General features: G+C 39.9%; 1 protein-coding gene across 1 annotated transcript in view; it reads right to left on the reverse strand.

Annotated features, from left to right (window-relative positions):
- The window catches only part of SHANK2 (SH3 and multiple ankyrin repeat domains 2), a 721,067-nt gene that overhangs the window by 43,880 nt on the left and 659,232 nt on the right, over nucleotides 1-17,955 (reverse strand). The window contains exon 20 of the mRNA XM_074997460.1: nucleotides 16,898-16,978. Within this exon, the coding sequence (XP_074853561.1) occupies nucleotides 16,898-16,978 (81 nt within the window). The remainder of the gene's footprint in view (nucleotides 1-16,897; nucleotides 16,979-17,955) is intronic.

Consider the following 17,955-nt stretch of genomic DNA (forward strand, 5'->3'; position numbering starts at 1 on the left):
TTTACTGCATTTATCAACAGGCCTGACTGTTTTTTTCAGCTGGCCTGTGTCTAGTAACTAATGAGCCAGCATTATAGAGGCCTTGCTTGCCTGTATGTTGTCAAACAAGTCCTCTGTTTCTTTGGTGAAAGACCTGATTGATCATGTGAACACTACCGACACCGTCATGCGCGTGTTGCAACTGATCAGTCTTTTCTGATGTGGAAGCTTATGCAATGTTGTAACTTCTTCTGATGGCCACAGTGACATATTTGTCATGTGTCTGTTGCCTGCATTCATTATTCTGCAGCTTCCCACTCCCTGCCCTGTAGATTGTGAACTGTATATTCTGGATGCTGCAAGTAGTATGTCTGTTAAACAGCACCAGGAGGCAGGACAACACTAGGTCTCTGGAGGTATGCATAAGGTCATGGTGTAAGAGTACTGCTTTGTAGTGCAGGCTTCTTGCACCATGAAAGGCATTGTCATACTGGCATGGTGACTGTCCTTCAGTTTGTCAGTAAACATATTTAGGATGCTGACAACTAGATTACAAACCAGAAAACGCAATGTAAACCACGAACTGCAAGGCCTATCCAGCTGTAGGGACATCTGGCCAATGTAGAGGCCAAGAACAGAGCATAGGCTACACTGGGTATTGGACAGCAGGCAGACGTTAGGGACAGGAGATGTATTTATTTGATTGTGTTAATCAGAGTACGTTTGAAAGATTTAAGCCTGTTTGTGCCTTACCTGCCACTTGGACTGGCAGTGGATCCCTCCCCAGAAGCGTGCTGCTCTAAGTATCCCTCCTTTTCAAATCCCACCATTTCTTTTTCACCTCTGCTACTGCATCATTGCCACCTCCAGTATCTTTAGTTTTCCCCACAAATGGAGCTGGACTTGAAGTGTGGGGCAGCATCTTCCTGTTGACAGGTAGATTGAGATATTCCTTGGGCAAAAGTGTAGTCAGGAGCTCAACAACAGCTGTAATGCAGTTAAGGAGCCTCCTGGGACCTGCCACTCCTGCTCTGGAGCAGGGCCTCTGTCTGTATCTGCATCATGCCTCCTGTGGCAGGTGCATTTTTTCAAATGCTTAGGTACCAAGGCAGTATGTGCCTTATAAATACCTAAGATAGATACAGACAGAAAGTGCACCAGGCACAATCAATTACACAAAATGTAGTGCAATACCAATTGTATCTTCATCCTGTGGGGTTTCACCCACCTTTTCTAACATTTGCGCTCAACCACTTTCAAATACTTTGCATGTACATTTTTCTTTTGAAAACTGATGGCCATCCAGCGTGTCCATTTCTCCCACACTTCAAAAACTTAGCTCTTACTGTATTTCACATGCACAGGTTCTTGATTCAATGCTCCATCTACATGTAAGATTGCAAAGTTCATCTCAGTTTCACTTCTTTCATTAGCATACGCCATGAAAGCTTCCTATTTTCTTGTCATGAATCTGCAAAAAGCATTTATTTGTCTTTGACAAGTGAAAATGGGCATAATATATCTCAGTACCTACCCCCTCCTTGGGGCAATTAGATGTATATAGATAGTACTGGAATTAAAGTACTCAGTTATGCACAGGAATTGAACACATGTATTTTCAAAATCTGCTGGTCAACAGTGTGCTTTTTTATTGTCAAAAATGTAACAGCTTTTGCATTGTTATTGGTGTTTCATAGAGAATTTTCATTGTTTTTAGCATAGACGTAAGAACTAGAAGTGGATACAAATTAGATACATTAAGAACAGTGGGTCTAGGCCAGCCCTTGCAAACTTGCATATTCGGACTTAGACATCTAATGAAGCAGATGACTGGACACTGAGGGGCTGACCACTTGGAAGCCCAATGCACGTCCTGCAGACTTTCATCATCTCTGATCAGACCACTCAGTTATGCAGATGTCTAAAAATAGATTTCTATGTCTACCTTTAGGTAACTGAGTTACCTATACAGGTATGATTAGGTGGACAAAAATTAGCTGAAAAGAAAAGTTAGTAAGGAGAACAGAAGTATAGCCAGCTCTTTAGCACACAGGGTGATACCATGGACATGCTTAAAACCCTGGCTTTGTATCACAGAAACATTGTGCTGGAAGGGACCTCAGGAGGTCATCTAGTCCAGCCCCCTGCTTCAAGCAGGATCAACCCCCACTAAGTCATCCCAGCCAGGACCTTGTCAAGCTGGAACTTAACTACGAGGGATGGAGAATCCACCACCTCTCTAGGCAACGCATTCCAATGCTTCACCACCCTCCCGGTGAAGTAGTTTTTCCTAATATCTAACCTACATCTCTCCCTCTTCAACTTCAGATCATTACTCCTTGTTCTGCCATCAGACACTGCTGAGAACAGTTTCTCACCCCCCTCTTTAGAGCTCCAATTCATAAAGTTGAAGGCTGCTATTAAGTCATCCCTAAGTCTTCTCTTCTGTAAACTAAACAAGCCCAAATCCCTTAGCCTATCCTCATAGGTCTTGTGCTCCAGCCCCTTAATCATTTCTGTTGCCCTCCACTGAACCTGCTCCAGCAAAGCCACATCCTTTTTATACTGGGGGACCCAAAACTGGACACAGTATTCCAGGTGTGGCATCACCAGTGCCGAATAGAGGGGAATAACTACTTCTCTAGATCTGCTCGAAATGCTCCTCCTAATGCACCCTAGTATGCTGTTAGCCTTCTTGGCTACAAGGCACACTGTTTACTCATATCCAGCCTTTCATCTACCATAACCCCCAGGTCCCTTTCCATCATACTGCTGCTGAGCCACTCGGTCCCCAGCCTATAACAATGCTTGGGTTTTTCCACACCAAATGCAGGACACTACACTTCTCCTCACTGAACCTCATCAGATTTCTTTTGGCGCAATCCTCCAATTTCTCACCACCCTGAATGGTAAAATCCAGGTCCAAATTTGCAACCTCGGATTCTCTTTCGTGATAGGAGAAAAATATGAACAATCGAATTCTGCCAAGTAAATTATTTTAAACTAGAACAAAGTAATGCTATGGTTTTAAAACATTTAATAGGTTAATTGACTGGTTGATGTTAGAGTCAAATGGCCTTTCCATTTTTTTTTCCCCAAAAAGACACTTAGGTCAAATATGCAATAAATAATAAATTATTTGCAATTTTCAATTTAAAGGTAGGTCAGTCTTCATAGATGATAATTTTCAATTGCTCCATTACCACAGTGGGCATATATATTAACCAAGAGCAAACCTGGACCACCAACTTGCAAGATGCGCCACAGCACCACATGGCCATAAGGCTCCCTTCAAATAGCAGCTGGCAGGATTACACCCTTGTTACAAGGTCAGATTCAAACATTTACCATGGTGCAAATAAAATGCAGAAGATTTAACTTCAGTGCATAATAAAAGGAGAAAATGTGGGCTTTTACAACATAGTTCAGAATAAGCTACAATTTCTGTATGCCATGAAAATAAGAACAATCCATCTAAAAAGTACCCTTTTAAGAAAATTGGATAGAACCACAATTTGTTTGGTTTGGGGTAACTTACATTATCCTGGAAGACCAAGAAAGAGAGAAAATAACTAGAAAACCGTATTAAAATGTAAAAACTGATTGCTAATAAGAGTCAGTTAACTAAAATATAAATCAATCACCTTAATACCTATAAACATCAAAACATGATTCATGAGAGTGTTTGGCATGTATCTATTCATAAGTGGAACTTAGGCTATTTTTCTTAGCAGGCTTTACATGTACATTTGTGACTCACTATTTTTAGTCCAGTTCACATAGATCATGTTTGCATATTATGGACCTTTACACTTAAAAAATAATTCTAAGAGAGGCAGATGTGGACAAATGCTATTCTGGTATGTTAAAATTCTTATTACAGGCCCAATTTTCAAACACCATCTCTTTAACAGTATGACCAATACCCAGTAAGCTCACAGGCATTTAAAATGTGCCTAAAGTCTTAAAATTCAACCTACCTTACAAGGTGTTTCCTACCTTGCAAGAGGAATGGTCATTGTGTATCACTGGATTCCTGTACACAAAATAAAAACAAGAACAGAAAATAAAAATAAAAAACAATCCCCATCCTGTAAGCCAGGTGGGATTGTAAGGACTGGACAGAAAATGGTATTTGAATGTTCTGCTTAAGAGATAGCATCTGAAAACTGGGCTCTGTCAGGAAAAAAAATACAGGAAAAAAAAAAAGAAAAATAAGACAGAATAAGAAAGAAACAAAAAAATAAATATTTATTTTTGCAATCATGTCGTGGGAGACATACTCACTTTTAACACCAAGGAAAGAAAATCAATCCACTATGAGTTATCCAAAAATTTTATTTTAAGTTATATAAGAAGTTAATGAACATGGAATAATGGACAATTGCAGAAAAAAAGGGAAATGGCAGGGGGAAAAAAAAAGTTTGTTTTTGGTGAGATGAGGGAGATTGTCGTTCATCTCCCTGGTTCCTGAAAGAGAGAGAGAGAGACCATATTTAAAACAGTGAAAACTTTTCTATATTTATGTGATGGTATCACACTGGTAACATCCCTGCCTTATTCACTGCTCATAAGGAACCCACTGCTGTGAACACAGTACTATACAGTTTACTGATAATTACTCATGAGAATTCTATGCTCTCAAATGCCAGAGCAACCCCACTCACATGCCCCCTCCCCCAAATGCCATAAAACACATTTCCTTTCAACACTTACAGTTTGTTTTCCAGCTTCTCCTGCACTGATGTCTTATTTGTATGGTGAGGAAACCTTCTTCAGTTGCTGTTCTGTGGCAAAGAAAAACAACTAAGTACCTGTTAAGAAAGGGCTTCATGTTTAGGAATAATGAACTGAATGTGATTTCAAGTAATAAAATTCATAATAGTAATATTGATTGCAGTTGACAGATGCATGCTGATGTGGAGACCTATAACACCCCTCACTTCTATTCACTGCACCCAACGTTTACAAGAATGACAGTTTTATGTGCCCAACTTGAGACACAGACCTCGACCTTCAGAAGTCCAGCACACATGGTTTGCCTACTGGCTACAAATGAAATTGCTAGAATTTGTTTCTGAAAAGTCAGACTCTGTGCATTTACAGCTGGGCACCCAAGATTATGGATCCTTGAAAAGGTAACCTGCAGCTTTTCTTTCTCCAATACTCTAACTCCAAATATTTTTCTATTTAATATTTTAAAAAATAGATATGGATAAATACATGGGCCAGATTCTATTCTTTGTTAAACTGGTGGGAACCTGCAGTAAATTTTCCGAAAGCAACATAATTACTCCTAGCTACAACAGTATAAATGAGGGTAGATCTAAATTTTGTCCTCAAAAACCATTACTGTATGTCCTTCTAATAGTAAAAAAATCGGGAGATTCATTATCACTACATCTGATTGCATTATCAATTAATACTTCCAATAAGTAACAAAAATATATTACTTACAAGAACATTCTACGGGTACTCTTCATTAAACCTGGAGCGGCCGTGCCTTATTTTCTGATCTTTCAATGTAGTGTCTGGTGAGTGTCTGGAAAACCTTCCTATTTACAATCACTGCTGGCAGCAGAAGTTATCAAGTGAGTTGCAGAAGGAATGGTGTTGCTATTTCCATTTTATTTCTGCAGACAGATCTTGATCATTATTTCACCACGTTGAAATTAAAAATGGTTTCTTAATCCAGATCCTTCAGTGCAAGATTTCATCCAACAGAAGGCAACATTTTTGTTTCCACTTTTAAATAGCATTCATATATCTATTCGCTCTGTGATTTCATTGTTTCAGGTGTGCCACCTTTGAAACAATGGACAACAGGAATGGCATAGAGTATGAATGTTTGTTGGCGGACAGAGCCAATAATATTCATTTTGAATGCTATTAACATCTTTTCCCTAAATAAAGACTACTACTTAATGCCGGATATCCAACAGACTTCTGTGCTGCTGAATATTATATACCCTCAAGACAGCAGCAGCATCTAATCTGGCCAAAAATAGGGAGATTCCTACATCTATATTTGATGCTTAGGCCTTAAACCCAAGAAACATAAGTAGATGTTTTCTTTTTGAATTGGATACAAAAAGGATACCCCAGAAGGATACTGTCCAAAACCTTCCAGCCATCATTAACCTATTATTTTGTACTTCAGATTTATTTTCCTCTCATCTAAATCATACTTTGTTTTATTACAGTCTTTTGTAAATTTAGCAAAAATAAAATTATATTTTGTGTTATCTTCATTTCTTTAGTTTCTCTCTTGACCTTTTAAAGTTCTCTAGCCCAGCTAATCCTTGCTGTTCTCTGCATAGGCACTAAAACAATGTGAAGTAGTTTGATAAATCAAATCCATTGCTTGCTAGAAAAATCCAGAGACCTTTGATATAGAATATGTATCATAACCAAAACTTAACTAAATTAGTCAAAATATTAATTGAAGATAAAGAATTTAAAGCAGCTTTTCACAAGCCACGCAAACACCCCCTATTTGTTTTTTAAGGAGTTCACAATTCTCTTACTTTAAAATTTGAAACTACTGAAATGAAACAATGTAAACTATGGTGTGGAAAAACATACCACTCAGAGTTCAGTCTCATTTGATTAGTGACTTGTAAAGATGACTTTTTAGGTAATACGTTATTAACATTTGTTATGAGGGTAATAAATGCACAGTATTATATAGTATATTATCTTTTCCAAATAGCCAATTAAGGGCAATTATTTAACAAATATACAATACGTTAAAATACATTAACTTTTCTTTTTGAAATTGTTAATCTTATTTTAATTTAGTGCATGACATTTTTATTTGATCTTCCCCAAACTGATGGGGGAACCAGCATACACCCTAGCTGTGGCATTAGAACATGATGCTGCAACATAAAGACATTTGTTAGGATACAGATTGCTTGTGTCACTCTCATTTATTAATTCTTTATCTACAAGCAACAAAAGGAAAAAAACTGGCCTCTAATTTTTTTAAAACTGTGTTTTGAAATCTGTTGAGGATTCAATGGTCTGTGGTATGATGACTTGAGTAGAAGCTAGAATAATGCCTTAGTAATTATTTTCTTTTAAGTTATATATACTTCTTTATTACTTATCTGGAACTTTTATAAATGGGTGCTAAATAGTGTCCCCAGCTGGAAGAGAAGTTCCAACAGTCTATACCCTTCTTCTCAACCAAACAGAAAACAAGCACACACACAAAAAGTCCCCCTTCCCCTCATCTGCAACTAAAAAACAGTTTTATTGACTCATCCTAGAAAAACTAATGTAAAAATCCCTGATAATCATATCTTGAAAATAATATAAAAATGATGCCAGAAAACCATTAATGCTTTATTCTTTCATATTTTGAAGAGAGTTTCTGAGCATTATTGCCCTAAGCAATAAATGTACCAGCAGCTGCTTTTGCTAGCAGCAGAAATCAGTTCCAAAATAAGGGGAGGTCAGGAAAGTTTTTTTTAAAAAAGCAAAAATGAAGAAAAAGAAAGCAATTAATTTACTCTGAATTATTCTAACAAGATATCAAAGAGAGACTTCACTACTGAAGAGATGTTACCTACAAATTATCTTCTCTATCAGCCATCTTAAATTTATTCCAGTGATTATAATTATACTGGAGTATCATGCAAAGGCGCTGTTAGGATTGAGGCCCTTCTTTGGGAAGATGCTATGTAAACCATGTAAAGACACATTTCCTGCCCAACAGAGCTTACAGTCTAGGAAGGCAAATAATATACAAAGGTTGAGGAAAGGAGGATACAGCTAAACACAGCTTGTACACACAATTATTTACATTTTGTTGAAAATATTAAAAGACAGACAGACAGACAGACAGACAGACAGACAGACAGACAGACAGACAGACAATCTACCCCTACAACTTGCCATCACTAAATGGGTGTCTGTTATATTGAAATCGCAGCAGATGTGGGTTGCAAGGAGAGATTTCAATGAAGAGAGGGTAGTGGCCTTATGGATCAGGGAGGGCATTTCACATATTTGGGACAGTGTGGAAGATTGTTAGATTAAAAACCTGAAATTGTTCAGAGCAGCATTTCTCCGGGTCAGAGTTTAAGCTATGTGTGAAATCCCTACCTCCTAAGACAGACAGTGTGGTTATGTGAGTAACATTTGGCCACTAAGAGGGCAAGTGAAATCACTGATATAGGACTACACTAATATCATGTTACTTGCCACTGTTTCTCAGTAGCTGCCAGTTAGCACAGTAACTCTGAGGAAATGATATGGAAGGGTTTGGAAAAAAAAATCTGAGACAAGAAAGATGAGGGGTGCATGGAGAAGAAAAGACAAAGGAAGAAATGAGAGAAGTATTTTCCAATGTGTTCTTCTGACTGAAAGTTAGTTCTTTGTGTATTTTCAAGTTATCAGCTAAATAACTAAAACATATACAATATTTAAATGCATGTTTGACACCATAAAATAAACTGGACCATATGCCAACATTTATCATTATGCTATTATCTTTCACTATGGAAAGGTGAGAAACAGATTAAACAAGAGAGAAAATGCTTCCCCTTACCCTTCTTCTTCCGTACTGAAGCTTGGAAATAGAAAGGGAATCAATTGTAAATCAATTCTGAAGGCAAGCCCATATTAAATGCTAAATCCTGGACTGATTTTTGAACACAACATTTTTCTATTTTTAAGAGGTGAATCTTTCCATGCTATTTGTGAATTGGGCACGTATTTTTCAAGCCACTTTAAGCATAAACATCTTGGCATAGCCCAGTTTATCAGTGTTTAGACTTGGACTGTAGAAAATTACTGAGTTATAAAACTTAGATACCTTGGCTATGCAGCGTGAAGATTTTTTAAAATAAAAAAATATCAATTTCGTCACTTATGATATATAAATGGGCTGTGACAATAGGGCATTTTAACATCCTTGCAGTTTGAAAGTGGAATGAACTCTAGACAAATTTTATATGCCGTTACTTAATACTTTGGATTACATTTTTTTGTAGGAGAACAACAAATGCCTTTGTTTAGCAATAGACAGGGACCCATGCGCTATAATGGAGAACAGAGTAAAATAGGTCCAGTAAAATAGGTCTATAAGCAGAAATAGAAGGGGTTTGGAGACAGGCAACAAAATGATGGAAAAGACTTCCATATGGCAAGATTGGAAAGATTAGGACTCTAGTTTAGAGAGTGGACAGGATAGAGATACACAGTATAATGAATGATATCAAAGGAAGGATTTCCTTTTTACCCTTTCTTGCTTTGCAACAACCAGGGGACAATCGATGAAAGTAAAAGGCAACACACTGATAAAATAAGATACATTTGTTCATAGCACATAATTAGCCATAAGTAGCTGGAACTCTGCTACAAGACATCAATGAATTGAGTTTACTAGAATTAGATGAACTGTAGAAGTTGTCATTATTCACATGCATAAAACAAGTATAAATACCTCTTGTACTTCCCAGCATAAACCAACCTCTACCCAATGGAGATTAAGGAGAACTTTTCCATACGAGCATCTTATTTCATCATCATCTACTATAAGGTTTTGTGTACCTTCTGTTCATAGCCATGGCTAGTGACAGTACACTGAACTAGGCAGACCTTTGATTTTACAGCAGTCCCTATGTTCTTTGGGTTCGTGAATGTTAGTATGACATGACCACCAATCTGGTAGGCACAGAATAATTTATGCTGTGGTATGCAACCTTTTAGGGACTAAAAGTACCTATGGAATTTTTTTTGCTTGTTTTTTGTTTTTAAACGAAGATGCAGATACCTTACTGACGTTCACAATACTTTCTAATTATGATGCCAATAGCCATAAAGCTTCCATGATGTGGAGCCAATTAATGCACCCTGGAATAAGTAGGGCTGGGTCTGACAAGTGCTCCATCTTTGAGTAGAGAACATCCACAGCTACAGGTTTTTGACCCAATTGATTTTTCTTTCCCAAAGGAGTTCTTTCCAGTCCTCCTTTGCTAGGATGGTCTGATTCTGCGGGCTCACATGCTCAGTGATGGCAAGCCAAAAGTATGCGTTAGTGCAGGTGTAAATAGCACTATAGTCATGGTGGTGCATGTAATAGCAGCAGAAATGCAGCTTTGCTGTATTCTGTATATTCCTTTGGGGTTCAGGAAAATTTCTACTTCACACAGCTAAGCTGTTCCTACGCTTCAACTGCCTGTGCTACCACAGCAATGCTGCTATTTATACTTGTGCTAATTTGATAAGATCTAGCACAAGCATGTGTACGTGAGCAGGGGAATCACACCCCTATCTCACAGTGTAGATGTTGCTACACTGTGACAGTAGAACTACACAGACGGAGAAATATAGGAATCTTGTCGGTTCTATAGTGACATGGAAGGCTTTGGCAGTGGGTGGACATGAGGGCTGCCTAATACTTCGCTTATGGCAGATGCGTATGATAAAACAGAATGGTTGCAAATTAAACAAAATTGTAACGCTCAATAAAAGAAGAAAGTTGCAAATGTTAAACCCTGGGGAAAGAATATTGGTAATTAAAAGGCAATAAAAATTTGCATTCAAATAACTAGGTTATGACAAAAAAAATTGAAGCTATGAAATTCTGAAATTTGTACAACCCTCACAACATCCAAACTAGTAGACTGTACTCCTATCTTTTGGCTTGGTTTTAATATGACCCAGAATAATTAGGGCCCTATTCAGCATCCCCTTCTAGATCAGAACTCCCATATAATGTTAGCGCTCTCAAACAGATCGTCTTTATTTTATTAATGTGGTTAATTATCCAAAAGACTTGACTCCTTTCATCTGAATGGATGTCAACTGATGCCTAAAATAAAAATGATTATGAAACCTGTTATTGAATTAATGCAGAATCAAAGCAAGAGAAAGAAGAGACTTAAGAGATGACCAAGTCTGTTAATCTGTGAGAGACATAATACCTTTGTGTAAGATCTATCAGCTGTTCAACCTAGCTAGAAATATTTAAACATACATCTAATTTTGCATTTTGAAAATACTGTCAGATCATAACATTTTATAGCATAGGCTGCTGAAGTATCCCTTTTCTTCTGACCCCCTAGGGGGAAGAAAAAGAACCTCTGCTTCTTTCTTCCTGACTTACATATTTAGGCTATGGTCTACACTACAGCATACAGTCGATTTTAAAACAGCTAGCTCCATTTTACAATATCACAGTCTTCACTGTGAATACCACAGTAGATTTTAAGGAGCGCTAAGGTCAACATTCTTACATTGACCATCTGAGGTCATGTAACACCAAGTTCAAATTTAAAAGGTTGAATTAATGCTAGTGTGGAAACTGCATTACTTTAAATCAATCTTATTGGCCTCTAGGGTGGCCCACAGATATCCCACAATACCCCACAAGTGTCCGTTCTGGCTCCTTTCAACTCTGCTGCTTTCCAGGTGTGTAGGAACTAGGTAATAGGAAGCCAGGGAATTTGAATTCATTTTTTTTCTGGCCAGCATGGATAATGCACCTAAGGGGCCATACATCACAGCTAGCCATTGCATCTAACCATCATAACTTCTCAGGGTACTTCTCAGAATTTGAGTTTTCATGGTCGCAAAAGAGCTCCAGCATGAACCCACAATGAGATCCTGGATCTCATTTCTGTGTGGGGTGAAGAATCAATGATGAGCAGACTGTAAATCAGCAAGCAAAATGTGGACATTTATGAGATTTCACGAGACATGACTGCAAAAAGGTATGCCCAGGATGCTCAGCAATGTTGGATTAAAGTAAAGGAGATCAGGCAGAACTATCAAGAAGTCAGAGAAGCCAATGAGTGATGTGGGTCATGTCCCAAGACATGTTGGTACCACAAGCAGCTGGATGCCATTCTTGGGAGGGACCCAACCACAGTCCCCAAAGCTAACAAGGACTCTTCAGGAGACTGTTGTCAGAACTCTGGTGGAAATAGAGAGGTGAAGCAGTGGATTTATGCCCCTGAGAACAGCTTGTTAATATTTCTGGCGATGGACTGCTTATCTTTTTTGGAGCTCTCCATAAAGGTCTCAGCCAGGCACTCTTATTTTTCTCACAAGGTTTATGGGGAGGCCTGACTTATTGCAGCGTCCACAATAGTACACCTTACCATGCCAGGCAACCAGAAAGTAATCTGGTATCATGGTGTGTCTCAGCATTCTGGCAATTTTTCCAACCCTGTGCTCACACAGTATGAGCATATTTTCTTTTTCACTCTGTTATTCTTTTTTTAAAAAAATTAAAAAAAAATATAATTGAAGACACACCTCTCCTAGAACTGGAAGGGACCTTGAGAGGTCATCTAGTCCAGTCCCCTGCCCTCTTGGCAGGACCAAGCACCATCCCTGACACCTGTGTGCCCCAATCCCTAGATGGCCTCCTCAAGGACTGAACTCTCAACCCTGGGTTTAGAAGGCCAATGCTCAAACCACTGAGCTATTCCTCCCAACTTAAGAGGAGGAGGTCTCTTTTTGCAAGCTAGAAGCAGCACGGGAATTTTGATTACAGTTTTATGCACTGCCCTGTGGTCATTTAAATGTCTAAGGACCACCCTGCCACACCTCGTGACTGGCTGATTCTTCATCTCCCCTGTCTGTGCAGCTGGCAGGCTCTCCCAGTCTTCTCCCCTCCCACCACACTACTGGCTTTTCCCCTGCACAGGAAAAACAAGGAGCCACCAAGAAGCCTTCTTTCCATGGTTTACAATTTACAGGGATGACCCTCCACAGTCCACCTTGTGGCCAGAAGGATTGACTCCTCCACTGGCATGTCCAACACAGGCTTTCCCTGCTATAAATAGCTTTTTCCCTGTACAGGACTGATGAGGAGCCACCAAGAAACTTTTATTCCATGCTTTACAATTTACAGAGATGACCCCTGCAGCCCACTGCGTGCGTGGGCTGTGCCGATCCTGTCCTCTGCCATCCATGAGCTGGGAAGATCTTACCATGTTTGCAATAAAATGGTCTGGATAACTAAGACCTTCTGCTCTGCACAGGTTGATTCACTGCCATCCTTAAAAAGCCAAAAGTGGCCTTGGAAAACAAAAGTTGCAGTGATTGTCAAACAGAAACCCATTCACTCAATGGGTAAGTGCTTTTTATCAAATTTAAAACTTGTATCTAAATTTTGACCTTCATGGTCTTCAATAGGCAGCATATGCGGGGAGACAGAGTTTGCTGCAATGAGGCAAAAAAAAAAAAGATCCAAGCAGGATATCATCCTGCAGAAACTTAAAAAGGCTGACAGTGAGTAAGCTAGAGCTGCTGCTAATCAGGAGTGGACACAGCACTGGCAGCAAACCGTGCTCCAGGGCAGGAACAAGGGTGAGGCAGAACTCCTGCTGGCTGTCAGGGAGCAAAATGAGATCCTGCATTCCATTCTGGAGCTGCAGAGGGATGCCCACCACAGTACTCATTATGCATCTCCACTCTCTTGCCCAGCTTCCCTTGATCCCCCCCACTCGTTGGGATCCCCATATGTGGGGGATGGAGGGGTGGGAAGGGCAAGGACAGTCTTTCACTCCACTCCCAGGACTTCCCCCACACTGAAAAAGGGTGACATTCTACCACATGTGATGCCAGGATTCCCTTTTTTCCCCTGCCTAACCCTTTCATCCTCCCCACTGCAAATAAAAAGAATGTTTTTGTGAAAATCACAGTGTCATTTTTGGTTCACATGGGGTGGGGTGCAGTTGGAGGTGGTTTCAGAAAGGTGAAGCACACATCATTGTGGGCTGGTGGTGCTGGTATCACAATAGTTAACTGCAGCAGCATTGTGTGGCTGTCTGCTCATTCATAAAGCTATTTTTCCAGAGCTTCCCTCATTGCTGTTGCTTCTGCATGTGCATGGGTCCTTATGGCTGGCTGTACATAAACCTTGCTCATGGCATCTGCCTCTGCAACCCAGGCTGGCATGAAATTTTCCTCCTTTGATTCGCAAATATTATGGAGAATATAACACGGTACAACCACAGTGAGGATGTTCATTTGGGAAATGTCCAAACAGCTAAAAAGGCACCTGAACTTGGCTTTTAAACAGCCAAAGACACAGTCCACTGTCATTCGGCACTTGCTCAGTCTGTGGCCCACGATGCCCATGTATAGCTTTATGAGCCAAGGGAGCAGAGGGTAAGCAGGGTATCACTATGAGAATCGCCATGTTGCCAATCTTAATTTTCTGGTCTGGGAAGAAAGTCCCATCCTGGAGTTTTCTGTATAGACCAGAATTTCTAAAGATGACCTTGTCACACAGCTTTCCCAACCACCCCACATGGATGTTGGTGAAATGACCTTTGTGATCCCCAATGCCTGCAACACCATGGAGAAGTACCTCTTGTGGTTTATATACTCTTAGGACTGGTGGTCTGGGGCAAGGATGGGAACGAGCTTTCCAACTATTGCCTCCCTGCGGTTAGCAAACCCCATGGCAACAAAGCTGCACACTATGTGCTGTACATTTTCCAGAATCACAGTCTTCTGCATCCACCAATCGCAGATTGCCTTGGCTACCTGGATCACCACAGCCCCCCGAGTGTAGATCTGCCCACACCAAATTGATTTCCCACTGACTGGTAGCTGCCAGGCACTGCAAACTTCCACAGAGCAATTGCCACTTGCTTGTGAACTGTGAAAGCAGGTCTCATTCTGGTATCACTGTGCTGCAGGGCAGGGGACAGCAAATCACAAAGTTTCATGAAAGTGGCCTTGTGCATGCGGAAGTTCTGCAGCCACTGCTGGTCATCCCAGACTTCCAAATGACACTATCCCACCAGTGTGTGCTGATTTCACATCTCCAGAACTGGTGCTCCACTGTAAGTAATACACCCAGAGCAGCCAACAGCTCTGTATTTCTGGGCTCCAGTTCTTCAATATCATCATCTGAATCATCGATATCTATCTCATCCTCCCACTGGCTCTCTCTAATACAGCAGTGTCCAACAGGAATTCAAAGAGCACGACACTTGTGGTTGTTGTCTTGCCATATTTGCCACATTATATTATATAAAATTTTGGAGAGTCAGGCGCTCTCCGCCCTCCTTCCCACTATAAATAAATGCCCTCCCCTTCCCCAGAGCCAGGCACTCCCAACCCCCCACTAACTGAATGCCCTCCCCTACAGCCAGGAACCCCCCAGCCCCGCTTTCTAATTCAATGTCAGCGACTCACCACAGCCGCCACTTGCTTCTCCCACCAACTGGTTGGGCACACACATGGAATGGGCAGATGGCATTCCTTGAATGCACCTCTCAGGAGGAGCTGCATTTAAAGGTTCCAAGAGCCGCGGGCTGGCCATCCTGATGTTCACCACAACAGTGTCCTATTTGCCACATGTGACAAGTGGCAAACGTAGTGGACACTCCTGCTCGAATACAATACTGCATAACACTTTGGGAAGTGGCCATAACACTCTATGGCTGCTTCTACACTTGCCTCCTCCTCTCAGAGATGGCATGGTAATGAGCCAATTTGAAGCAGGCTAATGAGATGCTAACATGCATATTCAGCACCTCATTAGCATAATGGCAGCCACATGAATTTCAAAGTGCAGACTTCGAATTGCAGACTGACAGTGTAGATGAGGGCACCTTCAAAACAAGCGCCCCACTTCAACATTCCCTCACTCCCACAAAACTAGATGGGAGTAAGTGAATGTTAAAGTGAGGCACTTATTTTGAAGTTGCCTGCATCTACAGCATCAATTTGCAATTCTAAGTCTGCATGTCAAAATTTGCACAGTTGTCATTATGTTAATGGCGTGCTGAATATGCAAATTAGCACCTCATTAGCCTGCTTCAAATTGCCTCATTACCATGCCACCTCCAATGGGAAGGGGTGAGTGTAGAAGCAGCCTATGCAATGGCTATCAGCTGTTCAGGACCCATGCTAGCGCTCTGCAACAGAGTGAGCTTGGGCAGTTTTCTGGAAAACAGCACGAAAAATAGTGTGAAATTCCTTGGTCCGGCCCTTATTTCTTCCAATAGAGTGAGAGTGTGTGTGTGTGTGTGTGTGTGTGTGTGTGAGAGAGAGAGAGAGAGTGCACTGCACTCTGGGATGATGACATCAGACACCCACGAGCACTTGCAGCACATTTTTTTCCCCATAACACACTGGCACAAAAAACCCAGCTGCAATGGGGTTGCATTGCTGAGGCTAAGGCAACAGAGATAATCAATGTCAACTTTCCAGACATTTGTGGACACTCATCTTCAACTTTATAAAAACTACCAGTAAAAAGTCAATTTCAATAAATTCGACTCTATTTTGTAGTGCAGACTTAACCTTAATCAGAAATCCCAGTACAGCTATACAAATCTGCAATATATCCATCCTTCTGCTGGGACAACTACATTTACATAATTTAGAATTAGTGAGCCAAAGACTAAATGCTCATCACTTTGCATTGCTAAAAGTTAAACAGAATAGTTTATTAAGTTTGTGTTCAAACATAAAAGTCAACATGATAATATTTACACATTTAGAGTAGAGAGTCTAATGGGAACTAGTTGCAGTTGATAGTGTACTGCTTCAACAACTGTCAACTTTTCAACAGTGGCTTCTGGCAGCTTACCTTTATCCACTAATGAGAGGCCACAGAAATTTAAAATAAAACAATATTAGATGAACTGAAAGGTTAAAAAGCAAGCTAATATAATGATACAGCACTACTGTGCCAAACTTTGATGATGCATAAAAAAAAGTCTCAACATTCTCTTGCAGAGCAGTAAAGGCACACATTTAAAAAAAAAGAGTCACTCATGCAAACCATGCGTATTTTGAACTCTCCAGAGATGCAGCATTCCTGAAATTTTTCTATATCACACACAGGGTGCAGTTCATTTAAAATAATAGTTTTTGTTTGTTTCTACACCCCCCCACCTTATCTCAGCATGCTTGTTAAACACTTTCTTACCAAGCTCTTCAAGCTCTGAGGTCATTGACTTAGACCGCAAGGTCAATGCAGTGGTTGGAGCTCGCTTTGGAGGTGGCGGGGCTTTGCATTAAATAGAAGGATATACAGTATAAGTAAATATACATCTCCAAAGCATTGTATATTCACATATACACTTCTTATAGTCAGAAAAAGATCATCATATGGAATACACATTTATTAGATTTTAAATATCTATCTCCAGTATACTTATTATAGCAATATCAAATACATATACACAGTAATTTCTTTAAAGCTAGGAAACAAAACATTCAGTATGCTGTCTGAAGGGCTTAGAAGCAATTCATATATTGCATTTCTAAAAATTTTTGGTTTTCTTATCAGTTAGTGAAAAATAGATTATGTTAATGATATATAGTAAAAATCTTTAAGTATTAATTCACCTGTACCTGTCATATTGTGTATGGACACATGTACAAAAAACAACTTTTAAGAGATCCACTTTGCAATCATTTATAATCATCCTTTAAGGCATTAGCCCAGGGACACAAATATGCTTTACACTGGGTATGTCTACACAGCAGTGTTATTCTGAAATAAACTGTTCTGTAAGAGTTATTCCAGAATATTTTATTCTCACACTTCATTTGCATACTAACACGGGATCTCGATTTCGGAAGAGCTGATTTCTAAAGTCACAACAGCAATGTAGACAGAGTTCATTCAAAAACCCCCCTTTCGAAAGCACCCTTCTTCTTGAAAAAAAAATTAGTCCATCACCAGGAGGAGATCGTCAGCCACAGAGACCTTGATTGTTTCTGTACAATTCTCAAAATTTCTGTACAATTTCTCAAAATTCTGTACAATTTCTCAAAATTAGGGATATGGATGAAAGAAATCTGATCTCCAGGTAATTTGAGTGTTGCCCTATCATTATCTCCTAATTAATATTACCTCCCCAAAAGGAGGCCCACACAGCCCACACTCTTTCAAAAGAGCCAACAAATCCAGCACCACGAGGACTGCTTTTTTGAAAAAAGGACATGTGGAACATCAAAACACATGCTTTTTTTTAATTT

Source organism: Carettochelys insculpta, chromosome 6 (assembly GCF_033958435.1).
Source record: "Carettochelys insculpta isolate YL-2023 chromosome 6, ASM3395843v1, whole genome shotgun sequence".
Classification (NCBI taxonomy): Eukaryota; Metazoa; Chordata; order Testudines; family Carettochelyidae; genus Carettochelys; species Carettochelys insculpta.